This window comes from Protomyctophum bolini, assembly GCF_963924005.1.
Source record: "Protomyctophum bolini genome assembly, chromosome: 18".
In the NCBI taxonomy this organism is placed as follows: Eukaryota; Metazoa; Chordata; class Actinopteri; order Myctophiformes; family Myctophidae; genus Protomyctophum; species Protomyctophum bolini.
The window spans coordinates 15,514,502-15,535,225 of NC_137879.1; the positions used below are offsets into that span (position 1 = coordinate 15,514,502).

Consider the following 20,724-nt stretch of genomic DNA (forward strand, 5'->3'; position numbering starts at 1 on the left):
ACAGTCTGCCCATCTATAGCTTTTCGGTCTGAGATAAGTAACATAGTATATAAATATAAATTAATATTGCAGATCACTCATAGTGAGTGAATGAACATACATTCTGTATGAAGACCAACTCTATTCTATGACACGAAGATTCGCATTCTTGCGTGATAGAACGATGCAAAAACCATGTCAGAAGTGGGATTTGAACCCACGCCTCCATTCGGAGATCAGAAGTCACAGCTCTGTGAAAGTATGTTGTCCTACCTCGAGTCTGGCGACTTATAATAACGCTACATTTTTTATTTGGTCCCGCAAACCATTTAAGAACAATAGAAAAAAACCCATTCCACTGATTTTATTTTTGTCGTAACACGATCACGATCGATAATTATAAAACTCTATGGACACGAACACGATCCACAAACAAACCTGTTATCCCAGAGTAACACAGAGGGAGTCACACCTGATAGGTATTTTTCTTTTGTAGATCTGTTATTTTGGTGGATGACGGTTCATTCACCATTGTATTGGGAGAGAAGAAGGCATGCAATCCGGACAGCGTTTCCACAAGGATCTCTGATACCATAATCAGTATACCATAATCAATACACCGGAAAATGTGTTGAACAACAAGGTCAAAAAACATATTTGTTTACAAATGGACAGATAATGCAAGACGTCACGAATATTGCATACAGGAACTATCTCACGGGGCAGAGATAGTCCGGACATGCAATATCAGTTAGTGGAACCGCGGGGAACAGGGCATAACGTCATTGAGTGCAGTTTGCAGTCTGTTAGAGCGAATACTAACTAAAAATACCTATCAACACCTATCTGTAATGTATAGTTAACTATTTCAGAATCAATGTTGTTGATGCTAAGATGGGTGTGATCCAGCCAGGGGTCCTTCACAATGTTGCGTTAACTCACAATATTATTATGCATGCATTTTGTACTTATTACACAACAATTATTACACAACAATAGCTTACAAATACAATATAAAACTAAGGTGCAATTCTGGGAAATTGGTTGCACTGATTCTTATAGATTTTGGGAAATGTTAGGTCCCACTATTTAACACGCACAACTTAGTAGAGAAGTGGGCAGGCAAGAAACCTTTTCAGGAAAAAGTCAGTGACTGGCTCATGACTAGATCACTTTAACCAAGGGTCCAAAGGTTAGTGCAGGAGAGGGTATTGTTTGTCTCTCAGTATTCTGTAAGAAAATTAGTACACACCACACCACACATATGTCAGTTTTGGGTACAGAAAGGCCATAACAAAAAGCTTGATTTCTTGCCAATAGGGATATTATTGGTATTACTATATCCAACAGGTACCCAATTTCCTCTATATTTGTTCCTTATTGCTTCCCTGTTCATCTGGTTAAACCTGTCAAAGTTAATGCTCAACCTAACTCATGGAGAATATGAGTAGCATGCTCCTCCCTCAGAAATGACATTACCACGGTGGTTGGTTCGTGTGGAATGCAGGGATTTAAGACCCTCCCTTGTCCTTTCCTAGAATTTTGGATTCAGGAATAATATTCAGTGTATTATTGTTGGGAGCAAGAGTGGAGTTCAGATGTAACTGGGCTAGTTAGTTAGGCTATAAGGGCACTTATAGCAGGTCTGTCTGTGGAACTGCCAGTGTAGACGGTTATGTGAACCATTCAGACACAGACAGTGACGATAGAAGTGAAAAAGGGGAGACCTGTTTTAGAGTGACTGAAGAATTTCATCTTCAAATCAATCTTCAAGAGGGAGGGGTTTGGGAAGAAATTAGAGAGAAACTCCTAGCTATCCCTAGAAAAGGGGATGTTAAATTTGGAAAGGGAAAAGGAAATGTAATGCTGAGGACCAAGAAGAAACAAGAGGAGTTCACACAAAGACAAAACTAAAAGACTTGCTGCTGTTTGAAAGAGGCCAGCTATGGGACATAATATAAAGTGGATGATTACACAGAGTGTACTTTGGAATTAAATCAAGCAGGAACATTTTTGCAGAAATTCACAGCTCCAGTGAGTGACCGGCTGTGCATATTTGACACGGGACCAAAAAAGAATCAGTCGAGACAAGAGCAAGGTCTAGCTGTGTGGTGTTGGCGGCAGTCAGTTGCTGCTGACAACTTTCTGTGCCTGCTCTGACAACTTTGTTTTCATCTGACACCACCGTTAAGTCATGTCAGAGGAGGAGAAGATATCCATGTCCGATGCCATTGAGAAGGCCCGGGATGCCATTTATCGTTTCCCACTTATCCCCATCAGGGGTATACCTCTTATGAACCAAATTGCCAACAACTGGGACTCTATCTGGGCTTTTCAACCTGACCCCTCAGATCTACTCATCGCCACGTATCCCAAAGCAGGTAGCTTTTCTCTATACCTGTAGACTGGCAGTTATACAATAGAGCTTCAGAAGAATAGAATATAATTAAGTTGAATATTATGCAGCTGACATTCAGTGTTTACCTGTCTTTGATCATAAGGAACCACATGGACCCAGGAGATAGTAGACCTGCTCCTTCACAATGGAGATGCCGAGATTTGCAGAAGGGCTCCAACAATTATCAGGATTCCCTTCCTGGAAATCTTCTCTCCTCCCCCCGTCCCCTCAGGTATGCATTCCCAAAATGTCTAGTGAGCATGTAATGTGGAGAGTAACACAAAGGAGGTATCTATATATAATCATCGTGGTGTGGACTAGACTACCATTTGAGTTAGAACTCACTTATTTATGAATAAGTTATTTATTTATTATTAACATTATCAATAATGTTAAGTCGAATGTGGACAAAATAGAAGATGCACAACATGGACTTGGTCCAGCTTCATAACTGCAGTCTGCAGTCTCCATGTATCCTGTTTCCATTATTCACCACCCATGCATTGTGCTTGACATTGCTGTTGCCTTAATACACAACCAGTTTTGTTGGTGTGGAACTATTGGTATTGCTTCTGAGCTTTTCAGAAGAATTAACAGATTTCACTGTATGTTAATTTGGGCAACACAGGTAAACATTAAGCTGTATGCATATTGCCCCTGAAGAATAGAAACGTGCATGGCGGTTTGTCTAGTGTTGTTATTTATTTTAATGATTAATATATTTTTATTTTTCAATAAACAGGGTACAGCTAAAATGTTTGCAACGAATAAATAAAGCAGAAACGAAGGAGAAACAGAGTATGACAAGTGAACATTAAAAAGAAAATAGTGTGCGACTCCCGCTTATCCCATTTTAACAGATAGTTGTCTTCTTTGTTAATAAGAAGTCTGAAAGAGAGTTTCTAGTGTTGCGTTATAATGCGTGTGTAAGGCCCTCAACAATGAAATGGGGGGAAAAAGAAAAGAAAATATCCAAACGGCCAAACACGTACTGTATATTCTGAAAGTTGAAATATACCATCAATCTAAATAAATAAAAAATAAATAGTAAACTGAGATGCCTTGACACAAGGACAAACACAACATTCAAAGACACTCCCTTCCCAAGGGAGAGGCCACTGAAAGCCGGTGTACACACAACTCAATACTTGAGATTTACCATGGCTGTGCAAAACACAAACAACACACAAACCCTCTCTAGTTGTTGTGTAAAATAAGTGGGGCTAGTGGGCTACCCATTAATCTGATGGACCATTATTCCAACGTCCCAATAGTCCAATAAAAACGTTAAATTAGTGCACGGTAAGGATTAGGCTTAGATTATCAGCAGCCGAATAGTCCACCGCCGGCCCTGCACTCTTCCTCAGTCACTTACTTTCCGACCTCTGCAGAATGTGAGATAGACAGATAGACTGCCTGCAGTCATGTCTGTCTGTCTGTTGAAACTGAATATATATATTTTTTTACATCAAATAGATTGACTGGAATAATTGCATGTTTCAGGTATTGACCTTCTGAAGAAAATGGATCCACCAAGAGTCATCAAGACTCATCTGCCACTCCAACTGGTGCCAACTGGATTTTGGGGGAACAAATGCAAGGTAAGTTCAAAGTTTAAAGTTTAAATTAAGGTAAATTCAAATTCAAAGGAGTCGAGAACATAATTTCACTAAGGGTGCAAAGTTAATCAAATAATCAATTTAATCAATTGTAAAACAAAATATTGATAATCAATAACTGTATAAAATAATTGATCAATATTTTACCACTAAGTATAAAATAACTTTTAGGTGGTTAAAATCAATTTGTAGATATATAAAAATTAATTGGTTGAATAATCGCTAAGAAAATCATCTAGTTGCAGCCCTAAATTTCACCCAATCTCTGTATCCTCCTGAATCCTCCCTCTAACTCTTCCTTCCTCTGGCATCCTAAGGTGATCTATGTGGCGCGCAACGCTAAGGACAACATGGTGAGCTACTATCACTTTGACCGTATGAATCAGACACAGCCAGAGCCAGGGCCCTGGGATGGCTACATCCACAAGTTCATGCGAGGAGAATGTAAGGGTTCAAGGTTGTACTTTATTGTTACATCTTGTGTAAAACTTATCTATGCAGCAGCATAAATAGCATACTGTAGGTTATTGATGTATACTAGAGTAAATTTAACTCTGATAGAGTATATGTAACCAAATAGACAGAGTTCAGAGTTTGAAGTACTAGACCTGTACGTGCCTGTCGCAGTCGGCCACTGGCCTACTTGAGAACGATGCAACTTGGAAACCTAATGACAAACGTTGTCATAGCACCCATTTTAACTGTAGCCCACATGTGTCCCACATGGAGATCTGTGTATGTGCTTGTGTGTGAAGTGAAGACTGCAAACTGAAAAGTGTATTTGGCAATCAATTCAGCCCACTGGCAGAGACTGGCCCAGGTGAAAGGAGTTGGCCTCATTAGGCCCACATTAGGCCCACTCCCTGTGGGGGTGTGGAACGCGTGTGTCGAATGTGAAGTTGGTGGGTCAAACGGTTCTCGAGTTACATGCACTACAACTGTACACACACGTACGCACGCACACGTACGCACGTACAGTAGGATTGTAAATGGTGTATTCATATAGTGTCTTTATCCAAGGTGCTTTACATAGATTGTGCATTACATTCACCCATTCATACACAGATGGCGAAGGAAACCATACAAGGCATCAACCTGCACACCGGGAGCAATTGGGGGTTCCGGGTCTTGCTCAAGGACACTTCGACACTTGACTGTACATTTACAGCTTGGATTGCCATTCTAGTGCTATTCAATTATACTGTATAACTCTGGCCATGATAAAAACTGGACTGACTGCTGTTTCCAACAGTGGCATGGGGCTCCTGGTATGACCATGTGAAGGATTACTGGGAGGAGAGAGATAAGAAGAGCATCCTGTATCTTTTCTATGAGGACATGAAGGAGGTTAGAAGTTAACTAAGTTAAGATGTCTTTTTCTCTCTCTCTCTCTCTCTCTCTCTCTCTCTCTCTCTCTCTCTCTCTCTCTTCCACACACTCACACTCAAAACCTGTGTCTCCCCAGAACCCACGACGTGAAGTGGAACGCATCATGCACTACCTTGACATGTCCCTCTCTGATGATGTCATCAACCGCATTGTGGAACTCACATCGTTCAAGGTCATGAAAGAGAACCCTATGGCAAACTACTCGTTTATCGCAGGGCCTGTGTTTGACCACTCTGTCTCTCCTTTCATGAGAAAAGGTCAGTTGATCTCTGATTATCCTAAACAATCCAAAACAGTACATTGCTTGCCCCTAGGAAAAAGTGAATACAAATTATGGGTACGGCTGATTTATCCTGTGTGCATCAATTCGCCTGTGTACATCCATAAAAATAAGCCATAATCAACCATCATTTTTAAAGCTGTGCAATTGGAATTCCCCAAATTTGTGAATCTGTCTACTGGTTTGCACATGCTAAAGTTTACACGATCCAATGGTGCCCCCTAGCAGTTACTTTCTAGTCTAACTGGGTCTGCTGGAAAACAACAATTATTCTACCGAGTCCTCTGTTTTCTTCTATCTTTTCTTTTTTTCTTTTTCACATATTCAGGTGAGGTAGGTGATTGGGCCAATCACTTCACCCCTGAACAATCAAAGATGTTTGATGAAGACTATGCAAAGCAAATGAAGGGAACCGACATACCATTCAGAACCCAGATCTAAAGTGGACTTCCTGTTTTCTAAATCGATGCAGGCAGTGCTGCAAACAAAAGACCCATTTTGTACTTGACAGCACTCTGCAGTCGCCAGGAGATCAGAGATTCAACAGTGAACTACAACACAATAGTCACTTTGCCTTATTTGTGCATATCTATCTATCTATCTATATATCTATCTATCTAGTATGGTAAATATACAGGAGAAAATCTATGTTGATTGTATTGCTCAACAAAAATGTGCTACACAATACAATACATTAATTTGTAATCACTTTATTGCAACTTGTCATGTAAACGATATATCTATAAGACCAAAAGTGTTCATGTGAGTGTGCGGGCATGCCCATTTATGTCATGGGACTTCCAACAGTGTCGACTGACTACACAGAGCTTATGGAGAGCACTGGCAGCTGGGAAGCATGTGCCTTTTTCTGTCCATATGAAGTCATTCTGCAACCCTACACCCCCACACACTATACAGTGCTCAGTGAAGGCAGCCAGTGTTTCACAATACATGAGAAACATAGACAAGAACAAGAGTAAATGAGATGGAAAATCAAACAGACAAGCTGAGAATATCCAAGTTTAACAAAAAAAAGTCACTTTTAATACATACTTTATTTCTTAGAATAAAATCTTTAAATACTTTACTATGTAATTCGCAGGGACAATATACCTCAATACATCTTTCTTTACATAGAGGTTATTTTTATGTAGATTTTTTTGATGTATTTTGTATTGTTTTTTTAAAGGTTTTCCGGTGTTTTGTCCTCTCTCTTCTGGGTGGCTCACTAGAGCTCCCCTCCTCATTGGTTGTGATCTTCCTCCTTTGCAGACTCTTCTGCATGTCTATTGTACGTTTGAAACTGGGAAAAAAAGAAAAAAGAAACAATTAGAGTTGTAAATGATACTTTACAATTGTTATTAGACATACAACTAGGATTATGTTAGTGGAGAACAAATACTATCTTTAACTATAACTATTCAAATCCAATCGCCTGGAAGCTATGTAGCCGCAATATAAAGTCAAAAGTTCACTCAGCTACAGTATAGCCAATGCCTTCAATGTAACATTGAACATTTCTAAGCCAACTGCAATAATCGATGCAAATAAAGCGACTGCTATCCATTCCTTACATAGTGTGCAAGGCATCTAATGGGTATAAACATGGTGACAGTCTCCTGCAGAAACCACAGATCTCCAAATTATTTTTAAAATGTTCAGGAATTTAGTTTTCCCCTCAAACAAGGGCATTATTGGAGATACAAGGTTGCTACAGGTGATATGACACATGTATAGTACTACTATAGCGGTACCAAAAAGGTCACTGTTACACGCTCCTTATGCAGAATACAAACAGAATACAACATCATTCATTCACATGTTGAGGACCTTCACTGATACGATAAGCTCTTTGGCTTGATTATATATATATATATATATATATATATATATATATATATATATATATATATATATATATATATATTTATTTATTTTTTAAACAAGATTGTTGCTTGTTTTTACGTCCGGAGACCCTTGTCCAGGACAGGCTTCAGACATGCCTCCTCAGGAGACTTGGCTCAGATCTGAACTAATTTCATTTGCTGATGTCGACCCCAGGCAGAAGTTTTTCTATCCATCCAATTAATTTGTAAAGGCAAAAGGCCTGAGTACCACATTTTGTCAACAAACACTCTACCACACTGGATAACACAATGTACATGAAGTGTAATTTATAGTATGTCGTGCGACAAATTATAAATTAGACTTAGCCTTGACACGCCCGCTCCCAAAACACACACAAAGAAATAGACTAACATAGACAAAGATAACAAGAAATGTTGCTGGAAGAGCAGCTTGTAGAATACCTTGCTTTAGTTACAGCCTAATGATGGAAAGTTGATTGATTTAATATACTGGAATAGAAAAGAAAGGGGGTAAGTGAGTTAATATCAAGTTAATGAATGGAGTTACAGAGTTACATGAGGAAAGAATGAGAGAACAGAAAAGATGATGACGTGAATGAAAGTAGATGGATAGAATTATTTCAATGAAGAAAATATGAAAATTGATTATGTTGATTGAATTAGTAATACATTCATATAATTAAATAATGAATTAACTGATAGATTAATTTCAAGTACACTTAGTTAAATTATTAATTATTAATTAACAATTAATAATGTATAGTGGGGGAAATTAGAACAAAATGTCAGATTTTAGAAAGAGAATCTTGAAAGCTGTCCGTGGAAACCCAACAGTAGCAGGAGTCATCATCGGACGACACAAATGTGAGGATACGTACTCTCAACGTAGTTACGGGCGACGAACTTCAGGACCTCATCAATGAGGATGACAGGGATGGAAAGCTTCAGGACAACCAGCCACTGCTCAACGTTCAAGTGAGTCAGATGGAAGACCATCTAATGGAGAGAAAAGAGTGATCAATATTACGGTATGTCACAATAGAAATACTAGTACATGAGTCCCATATCATGCATATCATGTGGGTATTCAAGGCAAGGAATGAGTGATGGATCTCTGTCACATCTGAATAACATTGTCATTGTAAATTTATGACAGTGTATATGTGTAGTCTAATCCTAACCCTAACCCAAAAAACAAACGGACAAACAAACAAAAATAATCTACATTATGATTGTGAATTAAACAAGAATGTCCACAGAGCCCTGTAATGTTGTAATTTTGGGCATGTCATTATTATAAGCAAAACATTTCCTAAGTGGTTAAATGGGACAGTAGGGAGTGATGAGTCCTGGTGCAGACTTACGGGCAGGGGTTCCACATAGATGATCATGAAGTGCAGGGAGAAGGAGAGGGTCATGGCAGAAAGCAGCCAGAAGTTGACCCATGGGGGCATGCGGACCAGAGACTGGTTCTCAGACAAGCTGGAGAGAAGAGATGGAGGATGAGACTGCTATCAAAGGCAGCGTGATGGATTTACAGCAATAGAAGAACGATCGCTTCCGCTGAGTGATGGATTTCTAAATTGCTAAATGCTAATTTAATTGCTTGGCTTGATGTCATATGTTGACGTAAAAGTAACAGAAATCTTGAATATAACACAGAGTTAAATGACCTCATTTTGTTTTATACTCAGAGCCGAACCGTACTGTACCTGTTGAGGGCGTTGCACATCTCAATGGTGACCAGCACAGACAGGGCCATGGTCATAGGAGCTTCAGCCTCAAAGACCTCGCACTCAATGCCAGCAAATTCCTCGTTGGCATCATGGCACTGCATGAAGTGGGACTGTGTAGAGATAGTGACAGAGAAAGAGAGACTTGGTCACCATGTGCTGGTTATTAGCATAATTAGCCGCCGACCCCATCTTAAAATATGTTGTTCCAGGGACCCCCCAGAAGCAAAGATACAAGTTAAAAATGTTTGCTGTGAAATAATTATCGTTGCTGTCGGGAAGGAAACCACCTAAATCAGTGCTATTGAACACTGCTTTTCGAGAGTAACAAGTGTGTGTCTGCGAGGGATATTGTACATACCAGCTGGTAGAAGGTGACACCGGGACCCTCAACATCATAAATGAACCAATAGGCAGCAGCACCAACAGTGGCAGCACCGACGTATCCTGTTGAAGAAAGTCACAGTTGCTATGTTGAGTGTGTTCTTTAACACGTTTACACTCATGGCCACGTCATTCTACTATATGAAACACCGGAAGAAGTTAATTACTTACCACCAATAGCCATATATCTGAAGAACAACCATCCGGAGATCAGGGGCTCCTTGGCCTTACGTGGGGGCTTGCCCATGATGTCCAGGTCAGGGGGGTTGAAGCCCAGAGCGGTGGCGGGCAGACCGTCAGTCACCAGGTTGACCCACAGCAGCTGGACGGGGATGAGAGCCTCGGGCAGACCCAGGGCAGCGGTCAGGAAGATACTGAGAGGGTGGGAAGAAGGGTGGAAGGTCAGGACACGTGAGAACAATTTCCCAGTGATGTGGACAAAAAAGACTGCAGAGAAAAGGGGAAAGGAGCATACAGGAAGAGGAAGAAGACACAACGGAATTAGACAACTAGATATTAAAGTGGCCACTCACCAGACGACCTCACCGACGTTGGAGGAGATGAGGTAGCGGATGAACTGCTTCATGTTGTTGTAGATAGCTCTGCCCTCCTCAACGGCAGACACAATGGAAGAGAAGTTGTCGTCAGCCAGGACCATCTCAGAGGCAGACTTGGCAACGGCGGTGCCAGAGCCCATAGCGATACCGATCTCGGCCTTCTTCAGGGCGGGGGCATCGTTCACTCCATCACCAGTCTGGGTTAAGGGACAGAGGAGGCACGGCACACAGTCAGCGTGGACTTTTCTAACAGTATACACACCTGAAGATCATCTTATAGTGAAGATGCATATTTCTGTTGAGATGATCTCCTCACCATGGCAGTAATTTCATCGTAACTCTGCAGGAACTCAACGATCTTAGACTTGTGGGCTGGCTCCACACGGGCGAAGCAGCAAGCTCTCATCACAGCGGGGCCCTGATCGTCACTGGGCAGATCGTCAAACTCGCGTCCGGTGTAGGCCTTGCCCTCCACATCCTCATCCTCTTTGAAGATGCCAATACGACGGCAGATAGCGATGGCGGTTCCCTTGTTGTCACCTGGAGTAGGAAGAGTCTGCAGGTTAGCGGGTACGGCCGAGCTCAGTCACACAACTGCTTGATATTACCCATTAGCCAGACACTACTAGCTGCATATTGCATAAACATCTGGCTATAAACTGTCATTGCAAACGGTATAGGAAGTATACAAACCAGTGATCATGATGACACGGATTCCAGCGGCTCTGCACAGCTCAATGGCGGGAGTGACCTCCTTACGAGGGGGATCCAGCATACCAACGCAGCCAACAAAGGTCAGGTCCATCTGGGGGAAGATGGGAGGAAAGAAGGTCAGTACAGGTTTACAGAGTTATATATATTTAGCTACTATGCCCTTCAATGTTCAAGCACCTGGCAGGTAAAGCCAGAATTTGTGTGGTTCTTACCTCATAGTCAATGAACTTAGTGGAGTCCTCAAGGACCATCTCCTCAACCTTCAGGGGGGTGTCACGGGTGGCCAGGGCCAGACAACGCAGGGTGTCACGACCACAACCCCAATCCTTGATCACAGCCAGGATTTTGTCCTTAATACCAGCGGTCAGGGGCACGCGGGTGGCGCCAACACGGACGTATGCGCACCTATCAATCACACCCTCGGGTGCGCCCTGTTGAAGAAATTAGTGGTTTTCACATTGTTCGTTGACAGTGGTTGATGACTGATGACTGTTTCATCTCCACAAAAGCACAGGCATAATGAGCAAATGTATTGTGAATGGGAAGAGACGGAAAGACGGAACTGACCTTCACGAACATCTTGGCACTGCCATCACCCTTGGCAGGGGTGCAATAAGCGGACATGGATTTCCTGTCACGGGAGAACTCCAGGGTGAACTTCTTGTTCATCAGCTGTTTGATCACCTATTGGAAGAGTTAAAATGGTTATATTTAGAACTGAGTGATTTTGAGACGGTTGGTTGGTGATGAAGAAGAAGAACAAGAGTATGATTCTATCAACTATATGGCAGTGGACAGTGCACACGACACTTACTGAACAGCAAGCATTGGCCCTCTCAATCTTGTTCAGGTTCTTGACGTTAGAGTTGAACACGTTCATCTTCTCAACCAGGCAGCTCAGGGCGGTCTCAGTAGCCTCACCAACCTTCTCATAGATCTTCTTGGTCTGTTGAAATAGAGGTAGTGATTAGAAAGGTTTGAAGGCTTGTGAGTTGAGGCCTACCACTGTCCTACTTCAGATGTCAGGTTCAAAACATAAAATAAAAAAAGGCTTTTGCACACTTACAAGCGACAGTTGCGTAGGGGAAGGACAACTAAGTGCCCGACATCATGCAAAAAAAGTAACACCCGCACACCGCCTACAAATGCAGTGAAAATGTTTAATAGGGAAGCAGCAATGAGCCTGATGAAGGCTGTACAGGCCGAAACGTTGCTGGTTCCCTAAATATTTTCACTGCATTTGAAGACAGTGGGGTGTTTCTTCTTTTACAGGTTCAAAACATCAACTGTACCTCATTGTAGTCGAGAGAGGAGTCATTGCACAGGGCGCAGATGGTAGCCAGCTCAACAAGGCCGTCGTATGAGCTGCAGTTGGTCTTGGAACCTCCCTGGGAACTGAAATATGTAACAACAAAGGAATTAATTGAAAGACAGAGGTGTGCCTTCGCCTCAGTGTTGAACTTGGAACATAAGAGTCTATAGTAGTCTATATTCTACATAGTCTATAATATAGTAGTAATGATAATAGATACATTTGTCATGGAAATCAGACTTACACTTCGCCCTCAGGAGTGTACTTGGAGCCAGAGATGTCAAAGGCATCAAGGTCAACATGTTCACCTTCAACATTCTTGACAATGAACATCTGTGTGCAAGAATGAAAGAGATCTGTTAGCTTACAGGAACAAACTAATCAAAAGTAGGGAGTAGGGAGAGTATGGATGTACGGTATGTTTTAACTTTATGCTACATATTGACAATCTTAGATGCAACTTTATTTATTTCACTTCCTATTGTTTTGTCACTGTATGGCCTTAGTTTGTCTTCTTGTCTTGGCATCATCAACCACCATTTAATGTCTCCTTTTTCCTGACAGGGTGCTGCGCTCCATCTCCATGTCCTTTGATCTAAAGACACCCACCTTGGTCACACACATCTGGTTGGTGGTGAGGGTGCCGGTCTTGTCTGAGCAGATGACGGAGGTGCAGCCCAGGGTCTCCACGGAGGGCAGGCTTCTGACAATGGCGTTCTTCTTGGCCATACGGCGGGTGCCCAGAGCCAGACAGGTGGTGATGACAGCGGGCAGACCTGCAACAGATTGGTGAAAACTGTGAGCGTGATAAGGAACAAGCAGGGCAACAGACAATCGAGGACACGGGCCAGGTAACTGTCTGAAAACATTGTTTTGGTTGAAAATATTTTTGCTCACCCTCAGGGATGGCGGCCACAGCCAGGGCAACGGCGATCTTGAAGTAGTAGACGGCACCACGGATCCAGGAGCCTCCATGGACGGGGTCGTTGAAGTGGCCAATGTTGATAGCCCAGACAGCGATGCAGATAAGGGTGATGACCTTGGACAGCTGCTCACCGAACTCGTCCAGCTTAGCCTGCAGAGGGGTCTTCTCCTGCTCAGTGGCGCACATCTGGTCACGGATTTTACCGATCTCAGTGGAGACACCGGTCGCAATAGCCACACCAATGGCCTTGCCGGAGGCAATGTTGGTACCCTGAGGAGGAGACAGGAACAGGAAGGTGAAAAGACAATCGTGGACATGGAATAAAAGAGAACTTCGAAATTAAGTGAAGTTTGGAGGAGAAAGGAAATGATGAAAAACCACAACTATTGAATAATAAAAAATAGAAGACACTTACAGAGAAAAGCATGTTCTTCTTGTCCTGGTTGACAGCCCTGGCGTCGGGGACTGCATCAGTGTGCTTGATCACACTGACAGACTCACCTGAGGGTAACAGCATCAAATTGATTAGAAACAGGGAATACAAACTACAACATTGAGGATCACTATACCTTATGCACTACACAAACATTGCTGCAAGGAATAATTAAATTAATTTCATTACATTTTCATTAAATTAATTAAAATGTGTAATTATATCACTGACAGCCCGTAAGCATCCACATCCACATCCAATCCTTCCTTCCCTATAATACAGTAGACTTGTGAACCTTACCAGTAAGGATAGACTGGTCAACACGCAGGGTGGTGGACTTGATGCAAACAAGTCTGATGTCAGCGGGGACTTTGTCACCAACTGTAGACACAGACAGAGAGTTCATTTCGGTTATGAGAGTTGTTATCCAATGTTATTGAACATACACATATACGTAGAACAGTGTGTTGTATTTGGAGGGTTAATGCAGTGAGAAGGAATTTAGCAGCATTAACGTGAATCTATTATGCCTCCTTGTCATCAATTTTGCAATATCTCCACTGTAAATTCCACATAATTTGCAAAATACCAAATGAGAATAATGTTTCTTAAAGGTTTACAAAGAAAATAACATCCCTGTGTTATAAGACTTTATAAGTTATACGTTTCCAAAGTTAAGAACAATCTCAAATGTCATATAGCAGCACCCAATCAGAATGAACCATGGCACAGAGAGAGAGCAGAGAGAAAGAGAGAGAGGGAGTGGGGGATTGCACTGAAATGAATAGCCCATGAGCAACAGGTGTACATTGGGATAGAGGGCGGGCGGGTGTGAGGGGGGCAGGTGCCATTGGGGGTATTTATATCCATGATTTTGTTTTCCTTCACTCAGCATGTTTTCACAGCAGTGCTCTCCCATTCCCCCCGCCCTCTCGTTGCCTTATAAAGACAGGAAGCTCGCCTGTTGCACAATTTAGCAAATAACATTTATCGGATGTGTGTTTATTGTAAAGCCTCTGTGTTTCTTCCTCAGACTTCACTGACACTATATAGACTCTGACCATCTCGTCACGCAGTGAAATGCTATTTAGACAGCGAAACAGCCTTTGACCCATTGGATTCTTTCGCTATTAATAGGGATATCATTTGCCTGTCCTTGACAGCACAGATTGTGGGGTTGGATTACACCTCAAGAAGAATATCCCATCGCAAAAGGAGAGAAAAGATCTCCAGTTTCTCTCCCTCCGGCCATGTAAATAATTACGCAGTAATAACGCAAATAGTGATGTTTTGATAGGGTTTCTAAAACAGTTCCCTAATGCATGGTGATGACGTTAAGGGGAAAACACAAGCAACATACCAGACACCTCCACAATGTCTCCAGGGACAATTTCTCTGGCCTTGATTATCTGCACGCTCTTTCTGTCAGCACGGTAAACCTTGCCCAGCTCAGGCTCATATTCCTTCAGAGCCTCAATGGCATCCTCAGCATTACGCTCCTGTGAAAAGTACAATCATACAATATTTAGATCAGTGGTTCTCAAACATTTTCATGTCAAGCATCCCCAAATTGATATGTAATTGGCCGTGGACGCCCATCTAAAAGGATTTTGATAAGAGATTTGTGTAAATGTTTTTCACAACCTGGTATTCCGCACGTTTCACAATTCTAATAGATTGAATAAAAAAAGCAAAAGAAAAAACGGAAATCAAGCTCACAACGCGCTGCATTGAGATGCGTTGTGAGTTAGATCGGCTTGTTGATAGACAGAAATTACATTCTTAGTACTGAGTTCACATCTAAAACTTGGAAAGATCCAATATGACCGGATATGCAGTTATTCAGTGAATACGTTTTGAATTACAGTTGTCAAAGACAGATTTATTATCAATTTAATTGATAATAAGACTGCAGGGCACATCATCTTTCAATAAGGAAGGGAATGTTCCCCTGCTCACTAAAGCCTGATGGCCAAGCCATGTTCTTCGAAGGATGCAATGTAGCAGATCAATGCATACATAGCCTGAGTCATTGACAGCCTGCAGAAAACATATATGCATGCTTATAGTAAACTTATAGTAAATGTTAAGGTTCAACAGCTATCAAATTTAGACAATTGTTTTCTTCCCATTTCTATGAAGAACAGATATGCTCAACCTCAATGGAGGTTGAGCAAATCTCCAAACAAAATGACTATCTACATGAGCATGACATCACAGCAGACAGGAGTTGCTCAACATTTTCACTAACCTGCCATACACCGACAACGGCATTGGCGATGAGGATGAGAAGAATGACGAGGGGCTCCACGAAGGCGGTGACGGTCTCCTCGCCTTCCTCAAACCAAGCCAGCACCTATAGGAACAGAGGCCAGTTAGCCAGTTAACACCTAGCATTTGGCATGTGAAATACAACCTAGGGCACCACAAAATGCTGAAAAGGAACACAGTGTCCAGCATGAATCATGTCTCCTGTATTTAAGATATTTGTCACAGCTGTTGTGATGGTGTCAGCTTTTACAGTGTGGCATTATGGGAGTTCTCGGCTCGCTGGCTTATTAAAATCTCGTCTGGAGTGTAGTTTTTTTCTATTTTTCTGCCTTTTGATGTCTCAATGATTGTTGAATTTGCAAAGGTAGTAGTGCTTCCTGTGTTTTCTTCACTTGAGTTTGTGTGAAATCAAGACTTAATTAATGGGGGGAAAATGTAATAGTAATAATTATAAGTAATAAGTAATAGTGTATCATTAAAAAATGTTTGTTGCATGTATTTATGTATGTGTGCATTTGTGTTCGTACAGTTATGCATAGTTCTCATGTTTTTAAATGTTCTTGTCAACTTCTCATCAGCAGTTCTGATTAATGATCCTATATAGCATTGCCCTATGTCATAGTATGATTACATAATCTGTTTTAATTTGATCTCTATGTCCCATAACTCCTTGCTCGTATTCCACTTCAATCTTATCTGCCACTTTCTGTGGAAGCCTCTCGTTCCTTGCTTCAGTCCTGACCTTTCCCGAAGGATTCAGTTTCTCTCCCTGGCTTGAATCTTTCTTAAAATAAACCCTTACCCCTCAGCCCCCCTATACTTCCCTGACCCTCATCTCTCACTTGCCCCTCAACCATTCGCCTTCTAAGGCCATAATGACAGCTGACCAACAGGGTGGAAAGTAAGGGGCAGCAATTAATACACCTCCTACTAGCCCTCACAATGTCCACCCCTCCCTGCACAAGTAGCCAACCCGTCAGAAATACAGAGGGGTGGGGCGACTTTGGAAGGGGATAAGAAGTTGTCTTACAAAGTGACAAGATGGCAATGATCAACTGCAGCAATGCCTGCAAGCATGTTCGCTGAACACGTGTGGTCTAAAAATGTGAAACGCAATATAATCTGTATCAGGATGCTACATAAGACCCAGGGGTCAAAGGGGATTATTCACTCCGAAGAGCCAGAGCTAGAGTTATAGTTGGCAGTAAGACATTTGTGAAAGCTGAGAAGAGGAGAAAAACGTCACTGACATTTGTGAAATGCAAATGTCACCACAATGACAAAGTTCCTGTTGTTGGGGACTGTTGCTGCATGAGTTGAACACCTCTGGTGAAGTCCAAGGGATTTCTTACTCATTCTACAGACTACTACACCTTGTGCAACTGTTACTTGTATTTAAGAATAACGTGACAGGTGAAACCTGGGATAAAATGTACAAAATACAGCCTTGACATTCAAATTAAATACTCACAAAGGAGATGCAAGCAGCCAGCAACAGAATCCTGACCAGCAAGTCCTCAAACTGCTCAACGATCAGCTCCCAGACGCTCTTACCTGGGTGAGAAGAAGAGAAGGGAAAAAAAGAGGCCCTTTAGTAAATAATCACAAAATACGAATGTGTACGCAAATATTTTGAAAGGAAGAGTATATTGGGTATTTGAACTTTGTCTCCAAAGATGCCCAAATGAAAAAGTGTAATTTTTTACTTATTGGCCTTGAAGGAGAAGAAATTTGAATAGCTGTTGTCCAATAACAAATAGGATTGTGCTCGACTAGAGCAAGGGGGATTGCACAATACAGTGCCAGACATTTCTCAATTAAAATAGTGCATGCTTGTTTTGATCACCTCCCTAAACAGATTTATTGGTTGTGGAAAGAGGCCAATGTAGAGCACTGATGATGACCCATCCCTTGTGCTAATCAAGGATTTGTAAAGGTGGTACCCTGAGCCTGGGACTTCTTCAAATCCAAATGATTCAATAGAACTAATTGGATGTATGTTTTATTTTATTGTTAGTATAGTGTGTTTGTGTGTGTGTGTGTGTGTGTGTGTGTGTGTGTGTGTGTGTGTGTGTGTGTGTGTGTGTGTGTGTGTGTGTGTGTGTGTGTGTGTGTGTATTAACACTTACCCTCCTCAGCGGGCAACTCTGATGTTGAGAACACAGGGAAGATAGAATAGAGAGAAACAGAGAAAATGGATGGTTATTAAGAATCAATAAAATTACATTTTCAAATTGTATTTGAGATTTTCTCTATAATCTATAGATTTTTTTCTGACACCATTGAGTTAAATGTCAGCCATGTAGGTCCCTTGAAGCCATGTAGGCCTACCACAATGGTAAAGCATGGTATATATATTTTACAATTTCTCATTGTCTTGGAGTTACTGTATATAACAAGGAGTGTGTATAAAAAGCTTATACAATGCATTTCTAAAACTCTGACTGACAAGGCAGAAGAAATCCATTTGAAGTAGTGTACCACATTTTAAAATACTAAACAATGAAAGGACTGATACCTTTATCTCTTCAACAAAATAAGATATGTTCATCTTCATGATGAGGATAAACTGCACAGTGAAAACAATCAGCTCTCACAGATTGAGAGTAGCAAAGAAAAAAAAAGAGTAATAGCTTTTGTACTATAGTAGCACAGCCTTTGGTATCTAATTACCCATAGGCCTACTATTATTGATTAGCATTCACATTGCAGAAACTTTAGCTATAAGATACCTAAGGACCTCCCCCTTTTCACCCGGCCTAAAATTATCCACCTCTCCTGTTAACGCCCGCCCCATATATCACCCAGGAAGCTTCTTGAGCCATCACCTGTCTCTCTCACTCGCCAGTCATCTTCTTTGCTTATCTTTAAATAGCTCTTCAAAGCCCTCAAAGTCTCTGCTTCTCAATGTCTCCACATTTCTACCAGCTGTTGCAACTCCCCTCTAAAAGCAGCCAATGCAAGACCCTCAACGCTCTCTGCTAGTTCCTGTGAAAACATCCTACTGTATGTCATTGACTGCTGGAGTCAGGCAACGTTACACATTAGTCATTCATATAAACACCATCCAGCTCTATACCAGTTTGTCACTCTATCTCTGTGTAAGCCTTCGTTGAGTTACAGTATGTCCCCCAGCCCATCCCCAATGCCCATCCGTGATGCCTGTGCTCTTACCGTTGTGTCCATACTTGGCGAGGTTCTTCTTGAACTGGTCAATAGAGAGGCCGGTTACTTCGCTCACCCCGAAGTAAGACAGGCACTCAGGCCCGGACTTCATGTGGGCGTTCTCCATCCTTCCTGGAGAAACAAAGGGAGCGGGCTTCTAACCGCGTCTATCCGTGCTCTTTAACTTCTTTGCGGTTATCTGCAGATTTTCTTCACCTTTGGTCCCAGCGTTGCCTGAATGTGTGGCACCCTCCTTACCCTGGAGTGTTGTGACTGACAGAAAGAGCAAATTATCTAAGAGATGTTCAGGGTTTTATACCCCAAAGGGCCACATGATTGGTGGACACCCCACGGACACACGCCCCCCAAATACCAGCATGAGAGACAGGGGGTGGGGTGGGGGTGTCAGAGAGGGTGGGTTTAGCAGTGGAGCAAAAGGGAGGTGTGAGGAGTGTGGCAGCCTTGGACAGGGGGGGGGACTTGGGTGTGGGGAGGAGGTGATGGGGACTAGTGGCAGTGTTGGGTGGGGTGGGGTGCGGGGCACTGGAGTGTGTGTGTGTGTGTGTGTGGGGGGGGGGGTATACCGTACATGTAAATGAGATCTGTTTTTGGAACATGCATGGTCAGTGGAATAAGGAGAAAGGAGAAGGTGAGAGAGTAGGACAGAAGATCAGGGAGTGGGGGGTCATTGAGTGACGGCTCAACTGGTTGGTGCTGTAGAGGGTGCCGAGCCAGAGAGAGAGAAAACGACAGAAAGAGCGAGAGAATGAAGGAGGGAGACAGTGGTAGAAGGTTAATTTAGTACAAGCTTTTCTGGGGTGCGGTTACACAGGCCCAGCCAGGGAAACCAGTGTAGTATACAGACACACAACATGCACAAGTGCCAAGAGCCGGACGCACAGGGAGGCGTCATGTAACATATTAGCACTATATAACTTTTTTTGTATCATAATCATCATCATCATCATCATCATCACTCTACAGTGCAGTGCAGTGCACAGCACTATATTACATTATGTGTTTTTTCAGAAGCTTTGTTTCAGCAAAGCAATACCAATACAAAGAAAGATATAAGCACCAACTAACCTACCTGAAATATAGTAAATATATATAGTATAGTATTGAAATAAGTATTTGAAAACATAAACAAGTCAAAGGAGGACACACTTTTATGAACGGGCTGATGACAGAAAGGAGAAAATAATGAAAAGAAGAAAGTGAGTGTACTGTACAGCAGAGGAATGACTGCTGCATGGTGGTGGGGGGGGGGCAAGAATGCCTAAAGGAGAGCCGCGTGTCATACAATATCGCCACAGAGGAGAGACCCCGGCTGCAGATAGAGAGGGATCAAATTTTATTTCTTCTTTTTTTCCTTTTCTTTTTGAGGAAGGGAGGCAGTTGCGAGATATGGCATGCTGTAAACTGTGTGACAGATGATCCAACACCACAGACTGCCATCCACTGGTGTACAATGGCCTCTTGTGGTGGATCCGGAACATTGATTTAGTTGTTTAGACTGTGATGACCGACATGTGATTAAGTAGAGCTAAATAAGACCAAAGTTCAGATCCTTTGCCAGTTTGTGATCATATATTGCCTCTTGGTGGGTTTATGCTTTTTGATGCATGGTCTAATCTACCCATTGGTTAATTACTAGTTTGTCAATCATTTGTTTGAATTGGTTTTTAACAAACGTG

General features: G+C 42.1%; 2 protein-coding genes across 3 annotated transcripts; one reads left to right on the forward strand and one right to left on the reverse strand.

The window, feature by feature from the left end:
• The first annotated feature begins 1,573 nt into the window (after positions 1-1,573).
• sult1st6 (sulfotransferase family 1, cytosolic sulfotransferase 6) lies at positions 1,574-6,907 on the forward strand. The gene is made up of 7 exons (XM_080789727.1): positions 1,574-2,360; positions 2,481-2,609; positions 3,881-3,978; positions 4,314-4,440; positions 5,249-5,343; positions 5,462-5,642; positions 5,994-6,907. Exons 1-7 carry the CDS (start codon positions 2,174-2,176, stop codon positions 6,104-6,106), a joined length of 930 nt encoding a protein of 309 aa, XP_080645853.1. The 5' UTR covers positions 1,574-2,173; the 3' UTR covers positions 6,107-6,907.
• Positions 6,683-19,319, reverse strand: atp2a1l (ATPase sarcoplasmic/endoplasmic reticulum Ca2+ transporting 1, like). Of its 2 annotated transcripts, XM_080789726.1 has the most exons (24): positions 19,037-19,319; positions 17,992-18,009; positions 17,334-17,416; positions 15,843-15,947; positions 14,952-15,090; positions 13,892-13,972; positions 13,574-13,659; positions 13,131-13,428; positions 12,843-13,009; positions 12,478-12,566; positions 12,214-12,316; positions 11,736-11,867; positions 11,489-11,605; positions 11,134-11,352; positions 10,901-11,012; positions 10,524-10,747; positions 10,184-10,404; positions 9,822-10,024; positions 9,628-9,713; positions 9,246-9,379; positions 8,898-9,015; positions 8,412-8,529; positions 7,975-8,022; positions 6,683-6,968 (listed from the first exon to the last, which is right to left on the reverse strand). In XM_080789726.1, the coding sequence occupies exons 1-23, from the start codon at positions 19,152-19,154 to the stop codon at positions 8,015-8,017; spliced, it is 2,979 nt and encodes a 992-aa protein (XP_080645852.1). In that variant the 5' UTR covers positions 19,155-19,319; the 3' UTR covers positions 6,683-6,968; positions 7,975-8,014. The 2 variants fall into 2 exon arrangements, with proteins under 2 accessions (XP_080645852.1, XP_080645851.1); XM_080789725.1 differs by lacking the exon at positions 7,975-8,022.
• Between the last annotated feature and the right edge of the window lie 1,405 nt (positions 19,320-20,724).

What these genes read in the sequence shown, in the direction of transcription:
- sult1st6 (XM_080789727.1), top strand. Translation starts at nt 2,174, where the DNA reads ATGTCAGAGGAGGAGAAGATATCCATGTCCGATGCCATTGAGAAGGCC. An exon ending in CAAGTTCATGCGAGGAGAAT is followed by an intron (nt 4,441 to 5,248) that starts GTAAGGGTTCAA and finishes TGTTTCCAACAG; the next exon opens with TGGCATGGGGCTCCTGGTAT. An exon ending in TCTATGAGGACATGAAGGAG is followed by an intron (nt 5,344 to 5,461) that starts GTTAGAAGTTAA and finishes GTGTCTCCCCAG; the next exon opens with AACCCACGACGTGAAGTGGA.
- atp2a1l (XM_080789725.1), bottom strand. Translation starts at nt 19,154, where the DNA reads ATGGAGAACGCCCACATGAAGTCCGGGCCTGAGTGCCTGTCTTACTTC. An exon ending in AGACATTGTGGAGGTGTCTG is followed by an intron (nt 13,973 to 14,951) that starts GTATGTTGCTTG and finishes CTGTGTCTACAG; the next exon opens with TTGGTGACAAAGTCCCCGCT. An exon ending in CTAAGTTCATTGACTATGAG is followed by an intron (nt 11,013 to 11,133) that starts GTAAGAACCACA and finishes ATCTTCCCCCAG; the next exon opens with ATGGACCTGACCTTTGTTGG.